Below are 15,665 nucleotides of genomic sequence, written 5' to 3' on the forward strand. Positions count from 1 at the left end.
AGCAAAAGTGGAGGCACCACAGCCAGAGAGACCTGGATTCAAACCCTCGCTGTTTCGCTGACTGGGTATGAAACTTCTGCCTCGTCATCTAAACACGATGAATCCCACTTTTCTCTGGAGAAAAAAATACCTACTTTGCATTTTTTACAAATACCTGTTGTAAAGGGTCTGAAACAGTGTATCTAAAACATCCAGGATGATACTTTGATATACTACGCAGTGGATAAACAATAGCTGTTAACATGAATTTTGCCAAATCCTTTCAGAGAGGCAGGAAGGAATTTATAAAGACTGACAAAACTTGAACCTAGAATGCGACATTTGAGAGGCTTCCTACTAAATCTAAGCCTATGAGCCCCAACTACTGAAGCCTGTACACCTAGAGCCTGTGCTCCACAAGAGAGACCACAGAAATAAGAAGCCCAAGCATCTCAAGAAAGAGTAGCCCCCACTTGCAGCAACTAGAGAAAGTCCATGCAGCAATGAAGATGCAGTGCAACCAAAAATTTAAAAATTATTCAAAAAATGAAATAACAGTTAATGCATTGGAATGTTCTGGAACCCGCATTTCCATTTTTGAGCTGCAATAAGGTCCAGCACAGAAAGGCTGCAGACTTGAACCCATTTCAGAGTTGCTATAGTCCATGGGGTTGCAAAGAGTCAGACACGACTGAGCGACTTTCACTTTCTTTTACTGAATCCAGCAGCCATGAAATGCATGAATTTCCCCAAACAGAAAGAACATTCTTCAGTGAAGTGCCTAGCAGTGCCCTGAACTGGCAGATGTGCCTTCTTTCCTTCAAGCTGTTCAGAAGTTAATGTCCACAGAAGAAGGCTCTAGGTGGCAAGAAGTATCTGTGACCTTTGACCTTTCACTTGGTACTCATTGGCCCTCTGGTGAGGGTCTGCCTTGTTCAGGGACCTGTGCCCACATCTGGGCTCCAGGTGAAGTCTTCAGATTGGATTCAGAAGACCTGGCTCCGTGTCCTGTGAGTCACTGCTCAAAGGCTCTTTCCTCTCATCTCTAAAAGCTAACAGTGGTTGTTTTCTGCCTGGTCCACAGTGACCACGTCTGTCATTGAGCAGAGGTGGTTACCATTTAGCCTTTATTATTATTCTTGAGTAACTCTTCAGAATACCTTTCTGGTTCTCACTTCGGCTCCAGCCCTAAGTTGGTAAATTACTGAGTATTTGTACACTGCCTTCCAGCTCTCTAAGCACTTTTCTCACAGTAAGTCCTTTATGCCTCCAACTTCCTTCTGCACCCTTGGCAGAGGTAGCTGCCTGCCTCTCTGCCCTCATGGGCGCTCGCCCAGAGCTCTCGGTGGGCACAGACCACATTCTGTTGGAATTATTTATGAGAGGGTCAGGTCTCCCAGGGGACTACAGGCTCTTCGAGGCTAAAGCTTGTTTTGTTCACTGATGAGTCTCCAGCACTTAACCAAGTTGAGGTTCAGCAAATGTTGAATAATTAAGAGACACTTAAAAACGTGCTGAGAATTTGTCATGAATCACCCAGCTTCATGTCACCGTCAGACTCTCTGAAGTGGGTTTTATTACTAACAACAGGTGAGGCTCAGATGTACCCAGCATCCGACAGCTCATAGTGCAGTCAGAACTCAAACCCAGGTCTGTTTCACTCCAAAGCCTGGCCCTTTTTCTGGACCACACTCTCTCCAGCCACAGTGACAACCTCAGCTATCTAACACCAATGCCAAGTCTAGTCGACCTGGTTGGGGGCTATTTCTCAGAGGGTGCCACAGAACAGGAGGCCATGCATTTAATCATGTCCCTCCTATCAGCCATTCCAAAAAGTGAAAGGAAAGGGTACCAGGTGTAAGAACCCTCTTAAGGCCACTGGTCTGTAATGGTAAAGCTAGCTGGCGATATGGGGAGGAGCAGCTGCCTTCATCAAATGAGGGAAAGGAGAGCTCTCAGAACACAAAAATTAATCATCTGTCATATAAAAATTAAACCATCGCTGCTGAAATATTTTCTATTGGAAACCCCACCTGAATGGGGGTGGGAGTGGGGTTCCCTCAGCAGGAGTGAGCACAGTATCAGGATAGTTTTCAGGACCAGGCAGATGAGAACCCTGTAGCCTTGGACAGTAAGCCCACTGCAGGCACCCTGTGAGCCTAGGAGATGCAAAGGCCATGATGTCTAAGACCCCAGCTACCTCGATGGTTCTCTGACTATGAGAGTGTATAAGGACACACACAGACGTCATCACACACCAGAAACCTGGTTGCTAAAATGTAAGAGAAAGAGCATGGGCTCTGGCTTGCTAACCCAGCTCTATTTCCTACTTATGAGATCTTGGCAAATAGCATCGGATCTCTGAGCTTCGGTTTCTTTATCTATAATGTGAAAACGCACGTCCTCTAACTTCCAGGGTGTTTGGGAACTGATACTACATCCTGTACAGTGCCTGGCATGGAGTCAGGGCTCAGTCAACAGACTGCTGTCTTTACGATCTTGGCTTGGCCCCTTGGTGGCTGTGTGACCCGGGACAAGTCGTGTGACTTCTCCAAGCCTTGGTTTTCTTACCTTTAAAAAGTATGATTTAGATAAAGAAGAGGTTTGTGGAGGCTCCTGCCAGCTGTATCCCAAAGTGGTAGAAGCATAAACCAAAAGTGAAATGGAGACTCTGGGTGGAGGAAGAAGGCTGAAATGCTGACATGCAGGAGCCTGGAAATATCTAAGTTCTTTCTGTTGGCCCTCACCGCACTGTTTCTCCCAGTCACTTTTCCTCAGCTGCCTGTCTTCACGCCTAAAATGTTGTTGTTGTTCAGAGTATGTCATGACTGACTCTGCAACCCCATGGACTGCAGCACACCAGGCTTCCCTGTCATTCATTATCTCCCGGAATTTGCTCAAACTCATGTCCATTGAATCGGTGATGCCATCCAACCATCTCATCTTCTGTTGTCCCCTTCTCCTTCTTCCCTTCACTTTCTTTCCCAGAATCAGGGTCTTTTCCAGTGAGGTGGCTATATGCATCAGGTGGCCAAAGTGTTGGAGCTTCAGCTTCAGCATCAGTCCTTCTGATGAATATTCAGGACTGATTTCCTTTAGGATGGACTGGTTGGCTCTCCTGGCTGTCCACTCCTAAAACAGACCATTCCTAAACCCTTTTCTCTTCTTGCCTTAATCTTTTCTCTTAGGAGACAGTATCCTACCAGCTGGGGTCTGCCAATAATCTCTAAGAGCAGGTAAACAACACAAAAGGATTCATTTATCTCCATTTCCAAGGCCCTCCATCCTGGCCCAGACCAGCCTGAGCCTCTGCTGAGACCTCAGACACAGCCCCTTAACCGGAGTCCCAGTTCTACAGCTTGAGAAAGTTTCCAGTATGTAGATCAAACTAGGTCACTCCAGCTCAAAATTCCACAATGGTTTCCTGCTACTGTTGTTGCTGCTGCTAAGTAGCTTCAGTTGTATCTGACTCTGTATGACCCCGTAGATGGCAGCCCACCAGGCTCCTCCATCCTTGGGATTCTCCAGGCAAGAACGCTAGAGTGGGTTGCCATTTCCTTCTTCAATGCATGAAAGTGAAAAGTGAAAGTGAAGTCGCTCAGTCGTCTCCGACTCTTCACGACCCCATGGACTGCAGCCTACCAGGCTCCTCTGTCCATGGGAGTTTTACTGTCAGGATCAATTAAAATACAAAACAAAATGAAACTTCACATGCTGTGTTAAAGCCCATACAACCTGGCTGCAGTATCTCTCCAGGCTTACCTGATACTACTCAGCCCTCTGATCCACATCCCATGTGTGACCATATCACAGTTCCTTGAACTCCCAGCTCGTGTCTGTCCCAGGGCCTCTGCACATGCTTTCCCCTCTGCTGGGTCTATTTTCTCCCCAAACCTTTATCTAAACAACAACCTTCCACCCCTGCTCCAGCCATCTCAATGAGGTCCCTTATTTGTTTCCTTAGGGCACTCTCTTCTCTTCTCTACCACAGTGAATGTATACCATTTACAAATGGCAACCCACCCCAGTATTTTTGCCTGGGAAATCCCACGGACAGAGGAACCTGGCGGGCTACAGTCCGTGGGGTCACAAGGAGTCGAACATGACTTGGCAACTAAACAACAAAAACAAATTATATATTTAGATGTATACTGGATGGTTGAAATTAAACTTAGTCTACATTACACTGTCTCAAGCAGGTCTGTAAACTCCAGAGGGTAAGAAGCATGGCTATTTAATATACCACAGACACCAATGCCTGCTCAGGACATGGCATGTAGAAGACAAACCAGCAAACGCTGGTCAGATGAGAACATGAACAGCTGTAGTGTCCAGATCTGCCTGCAACCACCCTGGACCTCCTGGCCAGCCTGCTGAAGGCATCATGCAAAGGGCTCTGAAGCTCTTCTTAATAAGAAAGTCCTTGCTGCCTAGGATGCTGTAGAGACTGAACCAAGTCTTTTTCCCTCCTCCTCAGGTACTAGGTTGGCTGAAAAGTTCGTTTGGGTTTTCCATAACATCTTCCAGAAAAACCTGAACAAATTTTCTGGCCAACCCAGCATGTAGGCAGCTTTGCCTTCCGCTCAGCCTCACTAACTAGCCTGTGAGGATGTCAAAGGCAAGCACCAGGTCTGCTTCATACTTTCTCTGTATCTCCGCCTTGGGAAAGCGCATGATCATTTGGGAATGCAATCACTGCTAGATGAAGAAAGGAAGGCAGGAAGGAGGGAGGGAGGAAGTGGGGGCGACATTTGCTTCTAGTCCTGGACACAGAATAGGTCAACTTGCAGCAGCTGCCTGGGCCTGAACAAAAGGACTTTCCTCTTTAATGAGCATTAATGTCCTCAGACCAGGAAGACCAGGGCATGTGTCTCATAAATTACCAGGGTCTATACTGTCTAACTGGAGAAGGCAATGGCACCCAACTCCAGTACTCTTGCCTGGAAAATCCCATGGACGGAGGAGCCTGGTGGGCTGCAGTCCATAGGGTTGTGAAGAGTCAGACACGACTGAGCGACTTCACTTTCATTTTTCACTTTCATGCATTGGAGAAGGAAATGGCAACCCACTCCAGTGTTCTTGCCTGGAGAATCCCAGGGACAGGGGAGCTTGGTGGGCTGCCGTCTCTGGGGTCGCACAGAGTCGGACACGACTGACGCGACTTAGCAGCAGCATATTGTCTAACAGTGATTCTCATTTCTTTTTTCTGGGTTTCTTAATCCACTGTTGGGCAGCTCTGTTATTTTTCAACTTGGCTCACACTGTCACAACGTCAGGGTGATCTGTCCTCTTATGCTTCAGCATCAACCAAAATGAAAAGATAAGATGCTCTCTGGAGACCTGAAGCACTGCAACACTGACTTGTCGTGTCTTAGGGTTGCAAGCAATGCATATGGAGGTGTTTTTATTTTTTAAGTTTTGGATGTTGTGAGATTTTTTTCCATTGTCTTTTTAATGACTTTTCAAGAAAGCTTCCTGTGTTGATTTAAGATGCATACTTATATTAATAAGGGGAAGTTATAAATAATAAAGGGAAAGTTATATAAAGGGGAGGGGAGTTAATAAAGGGGAAATCATATTCCATATAATACAAATAGAAATAAAATATTTAATAGCATCAGAGCAAATAGTAAGACACTCTGGCATCATGGAGAGAACACAGGATTTGGATACCAAGTTTCCATCCTGGCTCTGCCCTTAATAACTTTGGGCAAGTCAATCAAATTCTCTGAGGTTCAATTTCTTCATCTGTAAAGGTGAGATCAAAAGGCAAATTGTCTAAAGTTCTCGTGAGGTTCTTTCTCACATACAGAAAAAAGCTAAGCATGGTCCGCAAAACACAGTAGGCGTTCTCTAAATGTCTATTGAATGAACAGAAAAAAAGTGTAATATCCAAAAAAGGAGGCTTGATCTTGGAAAAGAGGCATATGGCTAAAGAAGGAAGATCATGCTCTGTGGAGTGAGACAGATACAAATTCAAGTCCTAGCTTTCCTCTTAACATGCCTGAATCTCAACTCCCTCATCTACAATAGGGGGTGAAAATAAAAATAATCACCTTATGGAGTTACTGCAGGGCTTCAAGAAAGTATTTCAAGTCCTGTGTAAATGGTGATGGTGAATTATAGCTACTGGTATAATTCCCCTGGGCTTACCAGGTGGCTCAGTGATAAAAAATCTGCCTGCCAATACTGAAGACGCAAGAGACATGGGTTCGATCCCTGGGTCAGGAAGATCCCCTGGAGAAGGAAGTGACAACCCACTCCAGTATTCTTGCCTGGGAAATCCCATGAACAGAGGAGCCTGGCGGGCTACAGTCCATGGGTTCGCAGTTAGACACAACTTATCGACTAAACAACAACAAATAATCCTCCTACTTCATTCAGTACTTGGGGTCAGCAAGGTTACCTATCCCCAGACAGGAGCAGAAACATTGCCTTCAAATTATCCATCTCTGCATGTAGGGAAAGGCCAGTCTTTCTGAAAACAGCTGCCATGTCTTATTATAAAACTTGCCTGGTGTCGGTGGTTTGTGTGCCTGTGTGTGTGTGAGAGACAGAAACACATCCAGTTCACAGGGGGCTCTGTCAACAGCGTGTCTCCATATGTATACATTTGTATACACAATTTGTAAAGTGCTTTTAGAATTTTTTCAAGGCAAAAGATAAACTAATATAAAATCATCAGCTGGATTGCATTAAATGGAGGGAAAAGCAAAAACGTACACAATACAGCCATTTGTTAAATTAAACACAATTATTTCTCCCGCTATTTAATTACAAACAGATATAAATAATCTGGATTCTGACATCTCAAATCTTCTTAAATTCTAGCTCTGCACTTCAGCATGTAATGAAGGGAGGGTCGTTTTCCAGACTGTGTGTTAAGCAAACCTGAGAGTTACAATTGTATACTGGGACCATAATAACTTCACTAAAACAAGACCTAAACTTTTAATTAAGCTGCCAAGACAAATTACAACTCACGGCCCACAGGTAAGGACCACAGACAGCAGAGACTCAACGCCAGGGAGTCTCAGGGAGAGAGGGATTAATAGCAACATTGGAGTCAGTCTGTTTCTGCATTAAAGTAAGAAAAGGTATTCATTAAACAATCACTGTAGCTTGAAGGAAGACAGACAAGTCAGCAAGGCAGCAAGAGAAAGGTGGACTGGGAAAGCAGCCGGGGAGAGAATGTTAACCACTTCCATGCATGGAAGCCTGGACTGGGCACTGTATATTCACTGTCTCTAATCGTCACAGCGGGGACCGCCAAGCACTATTACTATTTCCCTTTCTAGATAAGGAAGCTGAGGCTCAGAGAAGCGATGTGACAGACTACATTCGCAGAGCTAACATGGATCAGTGGGAGAAGGAAGGAAGAGAAAGCAGAGCTCAGGAGGTATTTGTTTTCATAGCTAAGCTGACAGACTGCCCACCAGAATCAGGATCACCTGGGCTCTGCCTTAGGCCTACTAGGGGAAGGCCCAGGAATCTGAATTTTAGACTCGCTTCCCAGGTGACTGCTTTGCACAACAATATTTGAGACCCCCTCCATGAGATACTGTAACCCCTTGTTACTCAAAATGTGGGCCACAGATGAGCAGGATCTCACTGGGCACTGCACCCCAAATGCTTATTGCAGCACTGTTTACAACAGGCAGGACATGGAGGCAACATGAATGTCCATTCACAGAGGAATGGATAAAGAAGATGTGCTATATATACATAATGGAATATTACTCAGCCAAAAAAAGAACAAAGTTGGGTCATCTGTAGAGATGTGAGTGGACCTAGAGTCAGTCATATAGAGTGAGGTAAGGTACAAAGAGAAAAACAAGTATCATATATTAACGCATATAGGTGGAATCTAGAAAAATGTGCACATGCACCTGTTGCCAGGACCTCCCAGATGGCGCTGGTGATAAAGAACCCACCTGCCAATGCGGGAGACATAAGAGATGTGGGTTTGATCCTTGCGTCAGGGAGATTCCCTGGAGGAGGGCATGGCAACCCACTCCAGTATTCTTGCCTGAAAAATCCCTACGGACAGAGGAGCCTGGTGGGCTAGAGTCCATACAGTCACAGAGTCAGACACGACTGATGCAACTTACCACATACAGACCTATTTCCAGAGCAGAAGCAGAGACACAGACATAGAAAAAGGACATGTAGACACAGTATGGGGGAGGGGAGCGTGGGACAAAGTGAGAGAGTAGCAGTGACATAGATACACTGCCATGTGTAAAGCAGATCGCTGGTGGGATCCTGCTGTGTGACACGGGGAGCTCAGGGCGCTGCCCTGCGGTGACCGAGATGGGTGGGGTGGGGTGGGGTGGGAGAGAAGCTCAGGAGGGAGAGGATCTATGTGTACAGGCAGGGGATGCACTTTGTTGTACAGTAGAAACTAACACAGCATTGTAAAGCAATTATACTTCAATTAAACAACACCAAAAAGGCAGACTCTAAACATCTACCCAGACTGACTGAAGCAGAATCTGCATTTTAACAAGACGCCAGGTGGTGCCACAAAACTCTGAGAAGCACGGTACCACCTATCTGCTCTGAAAGGCATCACAGGGTAAGGAAGGTGAAGAAATTTCATCATTTAGGTGAGAATGGGAGAACCAGAGGGAAAAGCAGGACCGTCTCCTTAATTATGGCAAAAGAGGTCAGCAAGTTCTGACAAGCCAAGAGTTGGCAAAGGTACCTACCTGTACGACATTTTATTTCTCTGAGAGGCACTTCCTAATTAAAAGTAGTTTTCTTTGGGGGTTTGTATTAATATCCTTTCATATTTGTGCTCAGTTATTAAAAATATAGAATCCTGATTGGAGGAGACCTTAGTTCTGAGCAAGCGTGATGCTGCGCCTAAGAGGAATCAGGCTACGAGACTATGAAGCCATAACTCAGGGACCACTGATGACTTGAAAATCATGTCTCTGATCTGAAGCTACCGAGTCCAGAAAGAGAAAAGAGAGAGAGTCTGGAGCTGGGCAGACCCTGCCGAGTGTCAGCCTAATTGATGGTGAGGACCACGGCCGACCACGGCCGACTCGTCCATGACGGGGAAAGGGGTGCTGAGAGGCTTTAGGTCACCATTAACCACCAGGCTGGAGCCTCCAAATTCCAGAACCTCAGGCAACCAGGACCTGGAATTTGTGCAGGGCCAAAACTGGCTGGATGGCATCACTGACTCGATGGACATGAGTCTGAGTGAACTCCGGGAGTTGGTGATGGACAGGGAGGCCTGGCGTGCTGCAATTCATGGGGTCGCAAACAGTCGGACACAACTGAGCAACTGAACTGAACTGAAAACACAAATTAGTGGTGGGGATTCAGAAGTGAGCACAGTTTCCACTCCACCTCAAAAGAAGGCATTAACGGAGGAAACCGACAACACAGCAGCTGCCAAAACTGGGCAACTACCAATGGGGGCCTGAGGGAAGCCCACCCCAACTCCCTCATGCGCTGAGTGACGCCGTGTGGGCTGGGCTGAGGGCTGGGGCAAGGAGATTACGTCCAAGTCCTTGCCCTCCAGGTACTCAGCGACCAGCAGCTAGGGCAGACAGGTGGAAAACAAGGACAGCACAGTCTTATTTCTTACCCCAGGGCTCACGCAATACAGCCCCACTTCCCTCATTTTGCCAAGAGGGTAGAATGTTGAGCCTGCAGTCACAGTCGAATCTTATACATTGTTCACTGTATTTAATGGGAAGGTATTCACTGCCTTGATGCTAAGGGCAAAATTGCAAGTAAGAGGAAAATGGCCTGAAAATGCTACTGCTGTTAAGATGGAAGTACCAGGGTCTTGCAAGAGTTTTAGGGACTAAGGACCAGATTTGGAGATTTTTATTCAAATTCCATTTCCCATATCAGATAGACTCTCAGCCAAGGACTGAGAGCTTTGAGGAGAACTCAAAACTTCATGGAAGTTTTCATTCAGCAGAAAATTCAACACCAAGCGTTCTGGTTAGCAGAGTTTTGTCTTCTGGAAGTTTTATTTTCCTGTAGGGGATTTTTATCTCCAGTCTATGTCAGTGAGCTTCTATATGAACTCAGATAAAATGTTTTCTGACCTGAACCAGAGACCACCATATCCTACATCACATCATGGTGGTTTGATGAGGAGGCAAATTCTTAGCAGCATGTGGGTACAGAAGAGAAATGCCTTAAAATAAGGATGCCAGGCTCCCGGGACACCCCCAGGCTTTTGGGGTGGCCAAGGGGCTTGCTCTGAACAAGAGCTCTTCCACTGCAAGGGAGATGATGGGGCTGAGAGCTCACTTAAATCATGGGGGCTCACTGTCCACCAGAGTTCAGGGCATCTCAGTATCTCAGTTCTCAACAGAACCCCCATCTGACCGAGCACACTGTTTATCCAGCCCTTTGCATGGCTATTCCCACCCTCTCTCCAAGCCTTTATCTATCTCTTTTTTTTCTCATCTGCCAGGGGTTATTGGCTCTAAAAGCAAAATAATCAAGCAAACAAAATCACACATAAAAAAAAAATCCAAATAATACATCAGTGATTTGAACCAAGATAGATTATGAGGATGGATACCGGTATTGGAGGGAAGTGACAAGAATTCCTGTCTCCTTGTCAGTTTCACCCTTCGGTGTTTAAATGAAGCAGCTGGTCTGCACACCAGGCCACTGATCAAAGAGAAGGATGGTGGGCAGCAGTATTGGGCACCCACACGGCCTTACAGCTCCTCCTGCCACTCCCTTCATTTCCCCGCATCTCACTCCTACCCTTTGTCCAGCAAGCCCGGTCAAGATGGCCTCATGCTGGATCCAGCTGGCCTCTGCAGCCCTGGACAGTATACATCCCGCTGTCAGCTTCAACCCCTAAGACCCCTGGTGTCCCCTCATCCAGGGAGACAATACCCCACGTGCCCCAGAGCGGCGGAGGTTCCTTACCGATGGCAGTAGTGAGAAAGGAAACCACTTCAGACTCCTTCCCGTCATTATAGAAAGCCAGGTGCCAGATTCCTGAATCCAAATACTGGATGAAGCCGGTCTCGTGGCTAGAAGGGGGGATGGCTCCCCGAGACTGGCGCTGGGGCCCCTCCAGGCTCCGTGCCTCCTGGGTCAGGAGCCTCCTTCCATCCAGCAGCTCCACAAAGTCAAACTGAAGCACAAAGAGAGCATAATTAGCAGCGGACCTGCTTCACCACCATTCTAAGTTCTTCAGGCTTCTCCCAGGGAGGACGCAGGGAAACACAGATGAAACAGGCAAGAGAGGCCAAAGCGATGCGGAGGTTGACCAACCCACTCCAACTCCTTCCCAGACCCCATTTTGCAAGGTGGGAATCTCCTGATCCGCTGGTGAGGGCAGCAGAATTAGTAGATTATTTTTAAGTGCCAGTTGGCTGTAATTTGGGGTGTGGAGAGTCTTCCTCTGGCTGACTCTACACCTCTACATCAATCAGGACAGCCATGCTTTTTTAAAAAATTTTTTTTAAGCTATGCTTTTCTGATGGGCATGTGATTAGAAACCCAGTCACTTTATGACTGAACTCCTCCAACTCCACGCAGGGGATGGCGGGAGGGAACCCTGGGGATCTAGGATGGGGCCCGGAGCACTCACTGGGTGTGCCTTAAATGTCAGTCAAGTGCAAAGGAAAATTTGATTTATATCTATCTTCCCTTTGTCAACGATCCTTTCTCAATGCTCCAGTTTCAGGGAGCGGTTTTAGGGGAACTAAACTGGATTAGCACAAAACTCCATCAATAATTACATGCTGTGTCAAATAATACAATTTCCAATTGATCCAAGCCTGCTAGCATGAGAAACTCGAGGGAAGATAATCACGCGGTGCTAACAACAGGCAGGTGGTGAAGTCCTGCTGGTGAGCAAACCGAGCAACTGTCTACCTATCTATCTTTTAAGAAAAAAAAAAGGGTATTTATCCTGTCTCATGTGACAATGTCTAGGGACAGGAAACCCAGGACCAGTAAATAAAGAAATCAGGGGTCCAGGCTCTCTGTACTATTCTGCAACTCCGTCCTTAGCAGATGTCTCTATCTAGCTTTTACCTAGAAATTAAGTACCTGCTGGGGGTCACAAAGGCTACATTTGGCCAGGGAATGTCTGAGGACGCCTGTGACTCATGTTACTCCAAGCCCAGGGCAGGGAGGACCTCACGCAAGTCTGCTTGTCACCCATCATGACTGGCTAAGTGTCAGTCATCCTGCTTGAGTTTTAAAGGTTTTCTGGTGCACCTGTGTCCGGGTAAATGTGAAACCCTGAAGGAGAGAAGGGATGCAAGAGATGAGGCGAGGAACCTTTATTCTGAGCCAGGTCCTGCACTAGCTGTCTTCTAGATGTGGTTATCCACTGTTCACAGCAGCCCTGCGCAGTGGGTATTGTTAGCAGCATCTGCTAGACTAGGAAACTTGTTCCAAGAGGATGTTACAGGCTCGAGGTTACACAGCTGATAATGAGAGGATTCAAACCCAGGTCCGTTTGACTCCAAGGTGCATGCTGTGCTCTCTGGATTGCATTTCCTGGATAATTTAACTTAGGAGACTGGGTACTAGTAAAAAGGCTATTGAGAGATTCCCTAGAATTCCTTCCTCTTAAAAAGCTCCAAGGATACAGCCCTACTCATCTGAAAGGCAGGGTCTGAGAGACGGCAAATGGATGAATGGACTATAAAATTTGTGAAACTCCCTCCAAGCTCAGGGATCCAAGTTTCAGCATCAGGTTTCTTGACTTTGGTTAAGATTTGAGGTGGGAGCCCCTGGAGAGGAGAAGGGTACATAGGGTTCTGGTTTACCTGTGTGTGTGATGGAGGAAGGCCTTTTCTGCCATAAATGCCAACCAGAGCCGCCTTTCCCAGAGACACATTGAATTTCAGATGCACAGGATGGTCTATGAACACCTGAGATCTCCAGAAAGTGCCAGGAGGAATCTTCTGGGAAGCCCGTCTCCCCACGTCGATTTCTCCAGAGTCTATAAAACTGTCCTCTGGAAAGAAACTACTGGGCTTTCCTACCAAGACACAGGGAAGGGAAGACAAAAACATCACCGTTAGCCACAAGTGGAACCAGGGATCAGAGTATCTGAAGGAGCAGGGCTCTCCTCTGCCTCCCACCTCTTCTCTGCAACATTCCAGGGCCAGCCCACTCCCTGCCCTAGACTCCCCCATTGAGGAGTTAGAATGTCCAGAACTTTTTTTTTTTCCCAAGGACGCTCAAATTGTTCTGCTAAAAATATGCATTCTTCCAAAGCAGAATGGGTCCTCTCCAAGGGCCATCTGTTTACTGCATAATTCTAGAGCTTGTTAAGATATATTTTGATCCTAAAAATAATCACTTGCAGTCATATGAGAATAACTCTGCGCGTCTGAGCACCCGCGTGTGTGTAAAAGCATGCATGCTAAAAAAGAAAAGATAGAGGGAATGAGGTGCTGTTAATTTTTCAACTTAGAATGGTTTCCCTAGCAGTGGGAAGCATGACCTGAGCGGAGTCAGGTATTTTTCAAGTTCACTAGGATCTGAGAGACCAATTCTGGGGCTCAGACATGTGGATGAGGGGTTGTGTTGGGAGCAGGGGTAGGGATGGGGGTGGATGAGGAAGAGGGTACATCTGAACAGAGAAAACACTTCTGAAAAACGCTTCTTTGTCTGGGATGTAGGGCAATGAGTATCATTGTGCTGAAGGTGGGTAAAGCTGGGGAGATTTTTCAAGTTTAGGCACAAAACTTTTCACATACTTAGATTTCAACTCAGGCCGCCAACCCTGCAGGCCACAGGAGTGGGGGCTGGTTGAGAATAAGATCTCTCGCCCAATTCTGTCACCAATCAAGAGAGTGACAGCTTTCTGGGGGCACCTCAAGTGCCAGGAAGGAAGGCTGCTTATCAAACTTCCTCTACATAGTAATTAAACACACTCACAAGTGAAAAATATAAACCCTAACTTCCTGCCAGACATCAGCCCTCCGAGGAGTTGGCAGGGGGCAGGAGGAGAGAACGGGGCATTAGAAGACCACCCTTAGGACATGAACAAGCCAAAATCAAGTCAACAGGCTCCATCTTATTTGTCATCAGAAAGCACCCCCTGGGCATCCTAGTTTCAAGGTTTGTTGTGTTGCTAGAGATGCTGGAAGAGGCACTTTCAAGACCAAGAATCCATCTGTAAAGAAAACAGATTTGTGGGAACTTTTTATAAAAAGCATTTGGGGAATAAGAAATTAAAGTGTCTTTTTTTCCTCCCCCAGCTTTGTAAGATTCCTTACAAAGCACATTTGATGCTGAAATGGAGCTTGGCAGGGCATTGTTGTAGTCATAAAATATTTTACTGTTTGAAATAATAAAATTCAATTTATATGTTAAACTTCTCCATATGTTATCATTCCCTTATAAACTCCTAGGCAGAAACATCAGGTTTTTAGCTTCAAACCGTTAAATGTTATTTTAATTAAAAATATGCCAACAGAAAAGTTAAAACGCACGCTCTCAGTAAAAGTACCAGTAGTATTCTGTCATTAGCATGGGAAAGAGCTTGCATTTAATTCCTTAATGGAAGGAATGTGCCCCAGACTTTTACCTTGAAAATGCAGACACATGCAAACCACCACACTGTGGTTCAAAGTTCAAAGACAGAAGCCAAATTCACAAAGCATTAAGATGGAAGAGAATCATTTTCACATTCTTCCTTATCTGACTTTGGTGTTCCTAATTCCACAATCCTTTTATAGTTCAGGTAGAAAAACAGTTTACCCTTCAGCCTATAATTCTGTTAGGGAAGCAGAACTAAGAGGGAGTTATGGCACAAAAGCAGGATGAGTTCTGAGCTTTTTACTTCTAGAAACTGCATAAAAATAAGCCGGAGACTCCTAATTCCAAGACCTCATCTCCTTTGTGAGTGGGTGGGAGTCAGAGCTGATGGGATTTGAGAATTGTCTGCATTCAAATAATTCCTATGTCTGAGAATAAAGAATGAAAACTTCTCCCACTTTTTGGCATGCTGTTGGAGAGCCCTGTAGTGTTCATTTCCCCTCCAGTGAGCATGTTTTTCAGAGACAGCTATTGAATTAGCCAAGCTTTTAGTTTCACAGGGCAGAGGTCAAGTCCAGAGACTCTCCAGAGGTCTGCAGGCCCAAGAGGCATACATAAATTGGTTCTTACCCCCAGAGGAGTGGCAAAAAGGGAATAGTCTTTTCTAGCACTCAACTATTTCACGAAAGCTGGCCAAAATGGGAACAAAAAAATTTACAAAATTTATATTTGGTGTGTATACCATGTTATAAAAACAGTAAATTCTGGTCTACGGCACAGCACCCCACCAGGACCCTGACTTTCTTGGCTGAAAGAATTAGGAATTAGGAGTCTTGAGCTTATTTTCATGCAGTTTCTATGATGGAGCTTAGGATCTGGAGCTTAGGTTCAAAAGCGAGGCCTAGAAGTCACCCTGTCCAGATCCTTAGGGAAGGGGCCATGGCCCTAGTCTTTTAAGGAAAAATTTGAGAGGGGAAGGAAAGACCATGCCCATCTTGGAAATTTAACCTTTATCATTCTTTCCCATCAGTCCCCAGTGGTCCCCACATTGACTAGGGATGAGATGAAAGTTTCTAGGAGGAGGGACCTGGAGCCTGCCGAGTACCTGTGGCTGGAGGGAAAGAGGCATGACACTGGCTGGGCTAAGTCAGAGTGAAACCACCTTCATCCTTTTCTGTCTT

General features: G+C 46.0%; 1 protein-coding gene across 11 annotated transcripts in view; it reads right to left on the reverse strand.

The window, feature by feature from the left end:
* TENM4 (teneurin transmembrane protein 4) overlaps positions 1–15,665 on the reverse strand; it is a 1,822,236-nt gene that overhangs the window by 199,729 nt on the left and 1,606,842 nt on the right. For all 11 annotated transcript variants that reach the window (XM_027532088.1, XM_027532098.1, XM_027532094.1 and 8 more), the window contains 2 exons: positions 12,762–12,976; positions 10,900–11,110 (listed from right to left, as the gene is read on the reverse strand). In XM_027532088.1, the coding sequence (XP_027387889.1) occupies positions 10,900–11,110; positions 12,762–12,976 (426 nt within the window). The remainder of the gene's footprint in view (positions 1–10,899; positions 11,111–12,761; positions 12,977–15,665) is intronic.

Source organism: Bos indicus x Bos taurus, chromosome 29 (genome assembly GCF_003369695.1).
Source record: "Bos indicus x Bos taurus breed Angus x Brahman F1 hybrid chromosome 29, Bos_hybrid_MaternalHap_v2.0, whole genome shotgun sequence".
NCBI lineage: Eukaryota > Metazoa > Chordata > Mammalia > Artiodactyla > Bovidae > Bos > Bos indicus x Bos taurus.